This window comes from Medicago sativa, chromosome 4 (assembly GCF_051527215.1).
Source record: "Medicago sativa cultivar Bolivia chromosome 4, Bolivia_mono, whole genome shotgun sequence".
NCBI lineage: Eukaryota > Viridiplantae > Streptophyta > Magnoliopsida > Fabales > Fabaceae > Medicago > Medicago sativa.
Window position 1 is genome coordinate 48,180,627 of NC_140752.1, and position 15,112 is coordinate 48,195,738.

Sequence of the window (15,112 nt, forward strand, 5' to 3'; positions counted from 1 at the left end):
TTGATGTGCTGGCAATCAACAACGTCTCTCTCACACCTCTATATAAAGGAGTGAAGACTTGAAGAATTGTAAGACTCACACAACAATTTACTAGTGCCAAAACTCGGCTGAAATTGTTCCACATCAAAGTTCACTTAGAATTTCTTAACAACTTTCATATCTTAGAAATTCTAGAGGCTTAAGAGTCTGTATTTGATTTGTATTTTGAACACCACTGATTGTATATCAAGTGTTCAACCTCAAACAAATTTCTTTGTATTTCTATTTGAATAGAAGTATCTTGCTTGTGTGCTTGAGCATATGAAGTCTCTTGATTTAGCTCTTGAGCATAGGAAATCTCTTGCAGTTGTGCTTGAGTAGTTTGAAGTCTCTTGCTAGTTTTAGCAGTGAGCAGTTGTAATCAGATATTACATTTTAGTGAACTCTCCTTAGAAGTGCAAGGGGGACAGGACTACTTCTGGTTTGTGGAAGGAACCTGTATAATTGCTTTGTGTCTTTCTTCTCTCTCTCTCTCTCTCTCTCTCTCTCTCTCTCTCTCTCTCTTTCTCTCTCTTTCTCTCTCTGTTTTTATCCTCTGTAACTAGATTCTGAACATCACTTCAGAAGCTGAACTCTATCAGCTTTTGAACAATGATTTCAGCTTAGGAGAAAACGAAGAAAAAGCTAACACAATTCAATCCCCCTTCTTGTGTTTTTCTCGCCTTCATTTGGTATCTAGAGCCTTAGTCTGTTGTCTTAATACTTAACAGTGTAACAGGAAAAGATCTGAGAAAAACATGTCTGGTGAAAGCTCTAGTTCTGGTCAGAACAACAATGCTGTTCCATATGACTATGGTGATAAGAAAGCTGACTCTGGAAAAGTTCCAAAGTTTAATGGAGATCCTGAAGAATTCTCTTGGTGGAAAACAAACTTCTACTGTTACATCATGGGTTTAGATGAAGAACTGTGGGATATTCTTGAAAAAGGTATTGGTGACTTGGTTCTTGATGAAGAAGGAGCTGCTATTGATAGAAAGAAACATACTCCTGCTCAGAAGAAAATTTACAAGAAACATCACAAGATCAGAGGTTCACTTGTTCTTGCTATACCTCGTGCAGAGTATATGAAAATGAGTGACAAATCTACTACAAAGGCAATGTTTGCTTCTCTCTGTGCAAACTATGAAGGTAGTAAGAAGGTCAGAGAGGCAAAGGCTCTTAGTATGAGTTGTTCAAGATGAAGGATGATGAAAGTATTGAGGAAATGTAGTCAAGATTTCAAACCCTAGTCTCTGGACTACAAATACTGAAGAAAAGCTATGTTGCTTTTGATCATGTGCGCAAGATACTAAGAAGCTTGCCTGCTAGATGAACACCTAAGGTTTCTGCTATTGAGGAAGCTAAAGATTTAAACACTTTTGAAATTCTGGCTGGCTAGCAACATAAAGTTCTACGAGATGTTCCAACACTCGGCACAGATTACGAATGTTGAATGAGATGTTTAGAACAACGTGCTAGCAGTGGACATAAATAAAACAACAAAATAAAAGACAAGAAAGTAAATGGAATAGTGAGTTGTTAACCCAGTTCGGTGCAACGTCACCTACTCTGGGGGCTACCAAGCCAGGAAGGAAATCAACTAGTGTAGTCCTTATTCTTTAGCTCTCAGTAAACTACTAGTTTACACTAAAGACCTAGGACCTACCCGTATTGACTTCAACCTAGGAACTCCTAGATCTGAGATCCCATCTCACTCCCTACAACACAATCACAGCCCCTGTGATTCTCAGTTTACAGACACAATCAAAGATGAAGTTACCTTCAAAACAAAACAACCTACAATCGTGCTTCACAGCTTTGGTGTAGTACACAAACTACCTAACTCTTTGCTTAAAAGCTTCAGAGTAGTGAACAAATTACAACTCAAACACAGTCCTTAGCATGCATCAAGATGATACACGAAAGGCACATAACAAAAGACTCAAAACCCTAAAATGATCTAATCTTCAAATGACGGCTACGATCGTGAATTAGATCTTGTAGTCTTGTTTAAATACTGAAGCAATACGGGTCAGTAAACTTGTTGGGCTTTAGAACAATCCGGTGATCCATATCACGAACAACAGAACTAGAAAAGGAAACTCCTATTATGTAGGCACATTATTAGGAACAATCCAAACACATCCAAAGTTTCCTAAATTGTTGTCACAACTTTAGGAAATAACAAACCACTGATTCTGTACCAAAAATCACGCAACTTTACCAACAAGAATAAAGGCGTGGATTCCTTAAATAAAATAATGCATGCGAAAAATAAGGCAAGGTGCAGATCAACTGAACCATGCCAGGATGTTGGAACATCGTATCCAACATCACACTTGAATATTTGTTTTAGGCAAAAGTGAAGCCAACATACAAATATCCAACAATCTCCCCCTTTGGAAATTTTTGGCTAAAACAAATTGAGGTCAGTCCAAACACAGAAGAGAGATAACATGCAACCTATTCTTCAATCATCACAAACATGCAACCATGAAGAAAGGTACACAACCTCAGATAACTAACAGATACCAAACATATAGTTCTTCAGTCACATCATAATCTTCAAGACTAGAAGAAGTATATCACACATCTCAGACCTTGCTTCCAATATTTTCACAAAAATTCATCACATGGAATTATGCAGACAAGAGAGAAAGGTATCATACTAGATAATCAGAGACTTGCAACAACGGAACCATAAGGTAAAAATAAATTCCCATAAATCATGCAGAAGCTACATAGAATGTTTCAACATCCATCCAAACATCCAACTGATAGGAAAAATAAACTTCCATATAAACTAGCAACTGCAGCACACCTCATAGTATCACTTCCCCTCAAAGATGCAACCATAGAGTGATTACTAATACGAATAATCCATTACTACCCCTGAACACATGCACAAAAAGAATCTTGAAAAACTAAAACTCTTAACACATAGAATGTGAAAAACTTCAGTAATGATTCAACCAAAACCTCAGGGAATATTCACCAACTAGCATACCAAGCTAGCAGACCTATCAAGGTCAGACAAAGATATGTTCCAATTTCCTTATAGCAGCAGCAGAGAACATGTACGGCAGAAATACTGAGAAAAATAAATTCTCAAAACAACATCAGGATGTTGCAACATACATGTCAACATCTACACGTACTTGAAATAGTTGCAAAATAAATGCAACAACAGAAAATGCAGGCATAACAGGCATATCATATATAAAGCTGCATAATAAATGCAGACAGATAGAGAGACGATAATACCATTTTTCTCCCCCTTTTTAGCCACAAAATATGCCAAACAGAAAGTAGCAGAACATAAGATCAGAACAGAAGTAAACTCCACACACTTTGGTCATCACTTTCTGATCTATCATTCTCATCACCAACAGACACAAAATTACCATCCTTAAGATCAGAAACCTTCTTACTTTGGGACATTTCATTATCAGAGGCTAACTCAGCCACAAACTTTATTTTATCAGGTTGAACCAGGGATGTTGTAACATCGGACGCAACATCCGGGGCAATAACAGTTTTAAAAGCAGACACATAAACACTTTTATCAATATCACTAACATTCAAACTAGACTGAACAAGGTTGCCAGACTTAGTCAAAACAGGTGGAACACCAATCAACACAGAGGAAGTCAAAGAAGAACTTACATTTGGAGTTTTGGGTCTCCATTCTTTCCTAACTTGAGCAATCTTACCACTGACCTTTGGTTGAACATGAGGTTGAGGATATCCATACAGTTTATAACAGTACGGCCTTATGTGACCCTTTCTACCATAATGGTGATATACCCATGGTGACTTCTTTTTGTTTTTAGAATTCTGAAGTTCTTCAGGATGCTTCAACATTGGCTTGCTAGTAGAAGCAACATCTGTTCCTGTAGCACCTACAAATCTGATATCTTTGTCATGCTTTTGCTTTCTTATCAACCCATGGTCTTCTAAGGCATAGGCAAAATTCATGTTCCGTTGTTTCTGGTTTAGATGTTCATAATCAAAACCTATTCCATTTGGTTTTCCTTTAACTTGAACTTCTAAAATTTCATCTAACACATTAGAACTTTTGTTCAATATTCGAACAGATTTGGTCATGTTTTCTAATTTGGAATTTAACAAGGTGTTTTTCTCTTGTATACTAGTGATGTTAGATATAAGTTTCTCTTTCTCTAGAGAAAAATCATTGATGGTTTCCTTCTGTTTCTCTAGTTTAGAAGATAGAAGAGTTACCTCATTTTGAGGATCAGAGTTAGTTGACAAAAGTTTGTTCTTTTCAGCCTGCAGTTGAGCTATGATTCTCTTCTGCTCATCTCCTTCCTTAATCACTTCTACACTTTTGGAATAGAGATTTTTGAAGGATTCAAGCAATTCTTCATAAGTGACCTCTTCATCATCAGATTCTTCATCAGACTTACATCTTCCTATCAAGGCTGTTACATAATTGAAATATTCATCATCATTTCTATCCCTTCTTTGAGACTCACTGTTGCTGCTGATGTCGAACGAGATGTTCTGAACATTTGATCTCGACTTTTTGTCAAACATCTCCAACACTTTGTTAAATTCTCTACAAAGACGCATAATTGCATCTAAAATAATTTCATTAGTCTCCATTTCACATTGAACATCTTCCCCATCGGTGTTAGAAACGAAGGCTATGTTTTTCTTCTTAAATCCATTAGCTAATTCAAAAGTTTGAAGTGATCCTATTAGCTCATCAACCTTCATACTGGAGATGTCTTGTGCTTCTTCAATCGCAATCACCTTTATATCAAATCTCTTAGGTAGAGATCTGAGAATTTTTCTAACAAGCTTTTCATCAGAAATCTTATCTCCAAGTGAGTCAAAAGAATTAGCAATATCAAGAATGTTCAAGTAATAATCATGTATGTTCTCATCCTCCATCATCTTTAGATTTTCAAATTTTGTGGCAAGAAGTTGAAGTATTAAACTTTTTACTTTAGATGTACCATCATGAGCAGTTTTGAGAATTTCCCAAGCATCCTTAGCCACAATGCATTGCTTGATCATTCTGAACATGTTCTTGTCTACTCCATTGAAAATGGCATTCAAGGCTCTAGAGTTTGCAACTGATGATTCATCTTCAGCTGTAGTCCATTCTTCTTCTGATTTCAGAACAGCTGTCTTGTTGCCATCTTTATCAAGAGCAACATGATGCTCCCAACCTTTCCGGACTGCCTTCCATGTCTTGCTATCAATGGATTTGAGAAAAGCACTCATGCGTGACTTCCAATAATCATAGTTGGAGCCATCCAATAAAGGAGGTCTATTAACAAATCCTAATGCCTTGTCCATTATGCTAGAAAGTATCTTCTCTGGATCTCACCCTAAAACAGGAAGGGTGCCTGCTCTGATGCCAATTGAAATTCTGGCTGGCTAGCAACAGAATGTTCTACGAGATGTTCCAACACTCGGCACAGATTACGAATGTTGAATGAGATGTTTAGATCATCGTGCTAGCAGTGGACATAAATAAAACAACAAAATAAAAGACAAGAAAGTAAATGGCACAGTGAGTTGTTAACCCAGTTCGGTGCAACGTCACCTACTCAGGGGCTACCAAGCCAGGAAGGAAATCCACTAGTGTAGTCCTTATTCTTTAGCTCTCAGCAAACTCCTAGTTTACACTAAAGACCTAGGACCTACCCTTATAGACTTCAACCTAGGAACTCCTAGATCTGAGATCCCATCTCACTCCCTACAACACAATCACAGCCCTTGTGATTCTCATTTTACAGACACAATCAAAGATGAAGTTACCTTCAAAACAAAATAACCTACAACCGTGCTTCACAGCTTTGGTGTAGTACACAAACAACCTAACTCTTTGCTTAAAAGCTTCAGAGTAGTGAACAAATTATAACTCAAACACAGTCCTTAGCATGCATCAAAATGATACACGAAAGGCACACAACAAAAGACTCAAAATCCTAAACCGATCTAATCTTCAAATGAAAGCTACGATCATGAATTAGGTCATGTAGTCTTGTTTAAATACTGAAGCAATACGGGTCAGTAAACTTGTTGGGCTTCAGAACAATCTGGTGATCCATATCACGAACAACAGAACCAGAAAAGGAAACTCCTATTATGTAGGCACATTATTAGGAACAATCCAAACACATCCAAAGTTTCCTAAATTGTTGTCACAACTTTAGGAAATAACAAACCACTGATTCTCAACCAAAAAGCACGCAGCTTGACCAACAAGAATAAAGGCGTGGATTCCTTAAATAAAATAATGCGTGTGAAAAACAAGGCAGGGTGCAGATCAACTGAACCATGCCAGGATGTTGGAACATCGTATCCAACATCACACTTGAATATTTGTGTTAGGCAAAAGTGAAGCCAACATACAAATATCCAATAACTTTAAGTGTTGAAGATCTTGTTAGCTCTCTCAAGGTTCTTGATATAAGTCTAAATGAACATGAGCCTGCTAAGAAGAGTAAATCTATTGAATCTGAAGAAGAATCACCTGATGGAGATTCTGATGATGATCCAACTGAAAAGATGGCTATGCTCTCCAACAAGCTTGAGTATCAGGCAAGGAAGAATAGGAAGTTTCTGAGTAAGAAAGGTGGTTATAAAAGCTCCAAGAAAGAATATCAGAAGGGATGCTTCAACTGTAGAAGCCTGGACATTTCATTGTTGATTACCCTGATCTTCAGAAGGAGAAATCAAAGGAAAAGTCAAAGAAATCAAGCTTCAACTCAAGAAAATTCAGGAAGCAGATTAAGAAGAGTTTAATGGCAACCTGGGAAGATTTAGACAGCGAATCTAGGTTTGAAAAGGAAGAAGCTGGAGATGAATCAAATGTAGCTATGGGGTTCGTAGCTACATTGACATCTGAAGTTGAACCTAGCTCAGACTTTGAAGATGAAAATGAGAAATACCTAAGAGCAAAGGAAAAACAAAAATTATGGTACCTAGACAATGGTTGCTTAAGACATATGACAGGAGAGAAGTCCATGTTCCTTACCCTCACAATCATAGAAGGAGGAAATGTTAAATTTGAAGGCAACCAATCTGGCAAGATCATTTGTACAAGAACTTTTGGTAACTGCTCTATCTCTATTAATAATGTGTGGTTGGTAGATGGTCTTGAACATAACCTTTTGAGTATTAGTCAGTTTTGTGACAATGGTTATGATGTGATATTTGGTAAGACCAACTGCACAGTAATTAACAAGGATGAAAACTCCATAGTGTTCAAGGGAAAGAGGATTGAAAATGTCTATAAAATCAACCTCTCTGAGCTGGTTGATCAAAAGGTGATTTGCATTCTGTTAGTGAATGATAAGAAATGGGTATGGAACGGAAGGTTGGGACATGCTAACTGGAGATTAATCTCTAACTTAGTAAGTTACAACTTGTCAAAGGCTAACCTAACATTGACTATCATTCAGATGCACTTTGTGGTGCATGTCAGAAAGGGAAGATTGTTAAATCTTCATTTAAAACTAAAGACATTGTTTCAACCTCCAGACCCTTAGAATTACTTCATATTGATTTGTTTGGACCAGTTAATACTGCATCCTTATATGGAAGTAAATATGGATTAGTCATTGTTGATGATTTCAGCAGATGGACTTGGGTTAAATTCTTGAGAAGTAAGGATAATGCATATGATGTATTCAGTAACTTCTGCACTCAAATACAGCCTGAAAAAGAAATGAAGATTTTAAAAGTAAGAAGTGATCATGGTGGAGAATTTGAAAATGAGCCATTTGAAACTTTTTGTGAAAAACATGGAATCATTCATGAATTCTCTTCTCCTAGAACTCCACAGCAAAATGGGATTGTAGAGAGAAAGAATATGACTGTACAAGAAATGGCAAGAACCATGCTTCATGAAAATAATTTGGCTAAACATTTTTGGGCAGAAGCACTGAATACAGCATGTTATGTCCAAAATAGAATCTATATCAGACCTATCTTGGAGAAAACAGCATATGAACTCTTTAGGGGAAGAATACCCAATATCTCTTACTTTCATCAATTTGGATGTACCTGTTACATTCTAAATAACAAGCTCTACCTAAAGAAATTTGATGTCAAGGCCCAAAGAGGAATCTTTTTAGGTTACTCTGAAAGGTCAAAGGCATATAGAGTGTATAATTCAGAGACACTCTGTGTTAAAGAATCAATGCACGTTAAATTTGATGACAAAGAGCCTGGAAATGAAACTCCAGAGCAAGGTGAAAGTTTTGCCGATATACAGGTGCTTGAAGATACTTCAAAACCTGATCAGACTCCTGAGTCTGAAGAGAGTCCAGAAGTTGAACCCACTCCAGAAGCTCAAAATGAAGTAGCTTCTGATGAAGCTCTAGATGGTTCTCAACAAGCTAATCAATCCAAGAATACCTTCAAGTACAAGTCTTCACATCCTGAGGATCAAATCATTAGAAACAAAGAAAGTCCTAGAAGAACAACATCATATTTCAGACAATAAAAGTCTATGATAGGATTGTTATCACTGATAGAACCTACTACAGTTGATGAAGCACTATCAGATGATGGATGGATAATAGCTATGTAAGAAGAATTCAATCAATTTCAGTGAAATGATATGTGGGATCTGGTACCCAAGCCTCAGCATGAGAACATTATTGGAACAAAATGGGTATTCAGAAACAAGCTTAATGAACAGGGAGAAGTAGTCAGTAACAAAGCTAGACTTGTGGCTCAAGGTTACAGTCAATAAGAAGGCATTGATTATATTGAAACATTTGCTCCAGTTGCAAGATTGGAAGCAATCAGGTTAATTATATCCTATGCTGTAAACCATGGCATTATATTATATCAAATGGATGTAAAGAGTACATTTCTCAATGGAGTGATATCAGAAGAAGTGTTTGTCAAGCAACCTTCTGGTTTTGAGGATCTGAAGTATCCTGACCATGTCTATAAGCTGAAGAAATCACTATATGGTCTTAAACAAGCTCCTAGAGCCTGGTATGATAGACTAAGTAATTTCTTGATTAAAAATGATTTTAAAAGAGGACAGGTTGACACAACACTCTTCAGAATGACTCTTGGGAAAGACATTCTTGTTGTGCAGATATATGTTGATGATATAATATTTGGTTCTACTAATGCATCTCTTTGCAAGGAATTCTCGAAGTTAATGCAGGATGAGTTTGAAATGAGCATGATGGGAGAATTGAAGTTCTTCCTTGGAATTCAAATCAATCAGTACAAAGAAGGAGTATATGTTCATCAAACAAAGTATACTAAGGAGCTTCTGAAGAAGTTCAAGTTGTAAGAATGTAAAGTGATGAACACTCCAATGCATCCAACCTGCACCTTAAACAAAGAAGATACTGGATCAAAGGTAGATCAGAAGATGTATAGAGGTATGATTGGTTCTTTGTTATACCTCATTGCATCTAGGCCAGATATTTTATTTAGTGTATGCTTGTGTGCAAGATTCCAATCAGATCCTAGAGAATCTTCAGGTATCTGAAAGGAACAACAAATCTTGGACTCTTCTATAGAAAATCCATAGCTTATAAGTTGGTTGGATTTTGTGATGCTGACTATGCTGGTGACAGGATTGAATGAAAATCAACCAGTGGCAATTGCCAGTTCCTAGGTGAGAATATGATATCCTGGGCTAGCAAAAAACAAGCAACTATTGCTATGCCTACAACAGAACCAGAATACATCTCAGCTGCAAGTTGTTGTACACAACTGCTTTGGATGAACCATCAATTGGAAGACTATCAGATTAATGCTAACAGTATTCCCATTTATTGTGATAATACTACTACTATTTGTTTGTCAAAGAATCCAATTCTACATTCAAGGGCCAAGCATATTGAAATCAAACACCATTTTATTAGAGATTATGTTCAAAAAGGAATTTTAGATATACAATTCATTGATACTGAACATCAATGAGTTGATATATTTACTAAGCCTTTAACTGTGGAAAGATTTGATTTTATAAAGAAAAATTTAAACATGCACTTTGTGTCTGATTAAATTGCTTGCCTCTGAGTAGGAGTTTAGGTTCTGAAGTCGTTCAGAAGCTATAGTCCATCAGAAGCTCTTAACTGACGTTCTGAGGAAAATGTGCTTCTGAAGATGACATCAGCATCGGAACTCTAGAAGCTGGATTTTGTGCTTATGAATAGTAGGGTTAGTGGAAATGTTGGAAGTTACTTTTTGGTAGCATCTGTCCCACTAACTTGGCGGTTACTTTGAGAAACTATGACGTGGCTTAAGTGTATTGGTGTATAATGTAGGAGGGCAATGATGATTTTTTGCTTTGAATGTACTATCTCGCGCCCCCCCTAAGTCATTAATGTTGTGTTTGTTTATCCCCTTCTGAATTGTAATCGTTTTTGCTAAAAACACTTAGACAAAAACACACACTACTCTTTTCACATCCTACACTTTCTGATTTTAGACTGAATCTCTGTAAAAATCGTCTTTTTCAAAATCAAAAGCTTAGAACCCTAAAACCTTCATCAGCCTCAATGGCAACTTCTAGTTCAAATCAAGAAACCTCCATGCAAATAGCTACTGGTGAAGCATACCAGATTAAAGGAAGAACGATGAAGCTGGAGGAATGGGAATTGACAGTTCAAGTGGAGAATCCAGTGGATTTCATCTCCTTGGCTCATCATGGTTGTTAGCTCAGAAACTTCTTTCACGCTCAAGACTTGGATGGTTACTTCTGCATGCTGAATGGTCCTACTTATGAGAATATGGTCAAACACTTCTAGGTCAAGGCTGAAATTTATGACATTCATGCTGCTAGGTTAGAAGAGCATGAAAAGGTTCTGATAGATCCTAGCTTGGAAGGGAAGTCCAGAGAACAACTTGGTTTGAAATCATTCATCTGTACAAAGATTCGCTCAAGCATCGTGGGAATCCCTGTTTCTATCTCAGAAGATACTATTGCTAAGGCTTGTAGAAGAGAAGCAGAAGGTTCTTTTGAAGAGAATCTGGATAACAAGACAAGTCCCTGGATAGAGGTTGTGAACATGACTATGTTAAACAGCATGAAGAAAGGAAAATAATGTGATATGCAGAAGGAACACAAACTACTTCAGAAGATAATGACTGAGTGTCTTCTACCCAAAGGTGGAGGGGTGGATCAACCTTCATTATATCACGGAGTGTTCCTGCATTTCATCATAACTCAGGAGAAAGCAAATGTGCCTAAGTACATCTTTAATCACATGTTGTGGGCATTGAAAGAAAGCGAGGACAAGAGTAGAAGTTACATTCCTTATGGAAGATTATTGTCAGAAATCTTTCATTAAGGAGGAATCCTGAAGGCAGTCAAGCAGTCCAATATAGTCAATTATCATCAATTAGGCACAATGATTGGCAAATGCATCAATGGTAGCACCTTGAAACATATGAAGATGATAAAAGATGTTTTCAAACTGAAGACTGATCTCAAGGAATCATCTGTTGTATCTAACTTAATGGATGATTTTCCTCCAATCTGCAGACAAGATCCTCCTGAAGTTAGAGCTCATTATGTGTATGAGCACTGACAAAGAACTGGAGAAACTATCAAGTATGATGACATTCTAGAAACAATGTATGGTGGTGCTTTTCCTATTGCTAGAAAGAGGAAATCAAAGAAGAAAGCAACTTCAGAAGCTGATGATGATGAAGAAGCTTCTGAACCAAAGAAGAAGAAGGCAAAGAAAGCAAAGGATGTTCCTCAAGAACAAGCAACTGGTTCTGATGTGCCAGAAGAACCAGAAGTGGCAAGTTAGTTGGCTCTAAATTCAAGATGAAGTTCAGGACTTAGAACCTGCTAAGATTCTAAATAGAAGAACCAGAAGTGGCAAGTTAGTTGGATCTTCACAATCTCTACCTCCTCAACCATCAATTCCTAAGAAGAAGAGGAATCATAGTGTAAGGAAACTAAAGGAGTCTACATATGTGATGGAAGAGGATGATCAAGTAGAAGTTGCAACTGAGTTGGTCACTAGAGAAGTCAGAAGGAAGAAAGTTGCTGATGATGCTGCTTTACAAAAAGCACTTGAGATTGCTGAAGATATTGAGGTTCCTGCTGAATCATTGCTGAAGGAATCAATAATTGAAGCTACTCAGAAGGTAGTTGAGCTAACTAGGAGTTTGCAAGAGATGGTGGTGGCAGATGAGATATTGAAGACTGCTGAAGATATTCAGAGGAAGGAAGCTACTTGTTTAGAAGTTGATGCTTCAGAAGCAACAAGAGGTAACACTGATTCACATAACATCTCTAATGTAATATAAATAGAATCTAGTTCAACCTCAGTCTCTCACTCAACCTCTGCTTCAACCTCCTTAGATATAGATGATATTCCCTTGAATAGAGTCTTATCAAACTTACAAAAATCCTTATCCCCACCATCATCTACCAAGCACAAGAAAAAGCCTAATGATGATACATTTGTGCCTATGTACCCATCCATTGTTGATAGAATAGATGAGATGGCACAAATGAGGTTTAATGTTTGTGCAAGACTACCTGCCCATCATCCTCTACGACCACCAATGATTGAGCCACTTCAATCTATAGCTGCTGATGCAGATGTTGTAGGTGAACCTGTATGGCCTGAGTCTGCCAATCATGAGGTATCATCATCTAATCTGAAACCAACAACCCAAAACGGTGATCCATCTGTTTTACAAGAACTAGCTAATCACTATCAAGGTGAATTACCAGGTTTTGAGCCTAACCTAGAAAGAGCATTTGAAATAGCTTCTGATGAAGTCACTTTAGAAAGCCCCCATCAACAAGAACCTAACTTAGAAATGGCCTTAAATACATGTACTGATTTGATTATTCACCCTGAAATTCAACCACGCCATCTTAATGCAACACACTCCAATATATCTTTTGGTATTGCTGTGAAGAACCTAGCCAACAAAAGAACATTCATCCTAGAACAACATGCTTCTAATAATCATCCTTCCTTATCAGAAGAATCAACTTTTGTTGTGCAACCCATCAATGTAGCTCCACCTTCACAAGCTACATTTGTTTCTCAATCTTCACATGAACACTCTAAAGAACCTGATTCTTTGATTACATCAGATTCTTCTGATGATGAAGATGAACAACCTACTCAATGGTTTTGGCCTGGATTCCTAAATAAACCCTTAAGCTCATCTTCACCTATTGTTCTAGAATCTATTCATGATCCTCCCTATGTTCCTGCTATTGAAGCCAACACTTCAACCATCATAGCTACTGAACCTACCCAAATTGCTGACAACATGTCCTTAGACTTACCTTCATCTTCCATCAAACATGTCCACCTGTCCAAACCACAAATGTCTCATTCCCACCCACTCTTTTACTAGATTCTATGTGTGAGAATATTTTTAAGGACCTGAACAAGTTAGTGAAGACCAGGAATAATTTTGTTCATGAGGAAGACTATGTGAATAAATGGGCAAAACTAAGAGAAAGAGTAGAGTTTGTCATGTGTGAACTTCAGAAAACATCTCTTGAAGCATATGATCAAGCTCAACACACTCTCAATGACTGGTTCAAAGATGTTGTGAATAGCATGAAGAATTAAAAATTAAAAGGGATCAAGAAAAGAGCAAGCAGTACATCTGTAACATCCCAGACTGCTTTTAGGATTGCCGACTGACCCCACAAACCAACACGAGTCTTTTCACCGTGTTTTGTCCTCACTCGCACGCTTACCAGGAAACTTCCGGTAGGTCACCCATCCCAAAATTGCTCCAAGTCAAGCACGCTTAACTGTGGAGTTCTTATGGAATGAGCTATCGAAAAGAAGATGCATCTTATTGATATATGTAGTACCAAACAATTCTTATAAGCCTTCCTTCAACCATGTAGTCCCATACCTACACGACTTCAGGACCCCGCTCATTCAGATGTGATTTGGTTCCTCTTGAAACTGTCGGGAGCTGCTCATTGTCGTGCCTTGTGCACCGGCGACCACTCCCCTGTCCTCGTCAGTTGTGGGTGTTACATGCCCACCAGCTTCCGCTTGGTTCGTCCCCGAACCACATCGTACTGGGAGAGGTCTGCTCTGATACCATTTGTAACATCCCATACTGCTTTTAGGATTGCAGACTGACCCCACAAACCAACACGAGTCTTTTCAGCGTGTTTTGTCCTCACTCGCACGCTTACCAGGAAACTTCCCGGTAGGTCACCCATCCCAAAATTGCTCCAAGTCAAGCACGCTTAACTGTGGAGTTCTTATGGAATGAGCTACCGAAAACAAGATGCATCTTCTTTTCGGTAGCTCATTCCATAAGAACTCCACAGTTAAGCGTGCTTGACTTGGAGCAATTTTGGGATGGGTGACCTACCGGGAAGTTTCCCGATAAGCGTGCGAGTGACGACAAAACACGCTGAAAAGACTCGTGTTGGTTTGTGGGGTCAGTCGGCAATCCTAAAAGCAGTCTGGGATGTTACAACATCTCTAATACAACAATCTTCATGGATGCTTCCAGCATTATCACTGCTAGTGTTCAAGCTAATGAACCTGATCTCAAATGGTTGACTAAGCTGAAAGTCCAAACAGATTCTCCTATACTTGAAAAGTTGAAGAATGATTCTGAGCTAGAGAAAGAGAACAAGCAGTTGAAGAAAGAACTCCTAGAGCAAAGATTGTTATTTGCTGAATACAAGAGAAAGACAGATGCTCAACTGGAAGAAGCAAGAATCAGAGAAGAAAATCTTATCAAGAATAACCATGAGTTCAAAGAAGAAATGAAGAAGCAATCAGAAACAACAAATAGTTTGATTAGAGATCTGATGGAAATGGTTCAGAAACAAGCCAAGGCTTAGATTGCACACCTTATTTTTAGCTTGTTTACTCTTTATCTTGTCTTTTGTTTGTGTTTCTGGTTATGAATATTTTGTTTTGCTTCTGACCATGTTTTGCTTCTGATTATGTTTTTGCTTCTGAACTAATTATATATGTCTTATATCGAATTTTCTCACTATGTTTTTCTCTTCTCTTCTTTTTGTCTTTATTTTATTTTTTTGTTGATGATAAAAGGGGGAGTAGTTGTATAGTATTTATTTATAGGCTCTGAGCACCATTCATTT

General features: G+C 37.7%; 1 protein-coding gene across 1 annotated transcript; it reads left to right on the plus strand.

The window, feature by feature from the left end:
• The first annotated feature begins 10,538 nt into the window (after positions 1–10,538).
• LOC146929456 (uncharacterized) lies at positions 10,539–11,084 on the plus strand. Its single transcript, XM_085707329.1, has 2 exons — positions 10,539–10,679; positions 10,788–11,084. Exons 1-2 carry the CDS (start codon positions 10,539–10,541, stop codon positions 11,082–11,084), a joined length of 438 nt encoding a protein of 145 aa, XP_085563455.1.
• Positions 11,085–15,112: the final 4,028 nt, after the last annotated feature.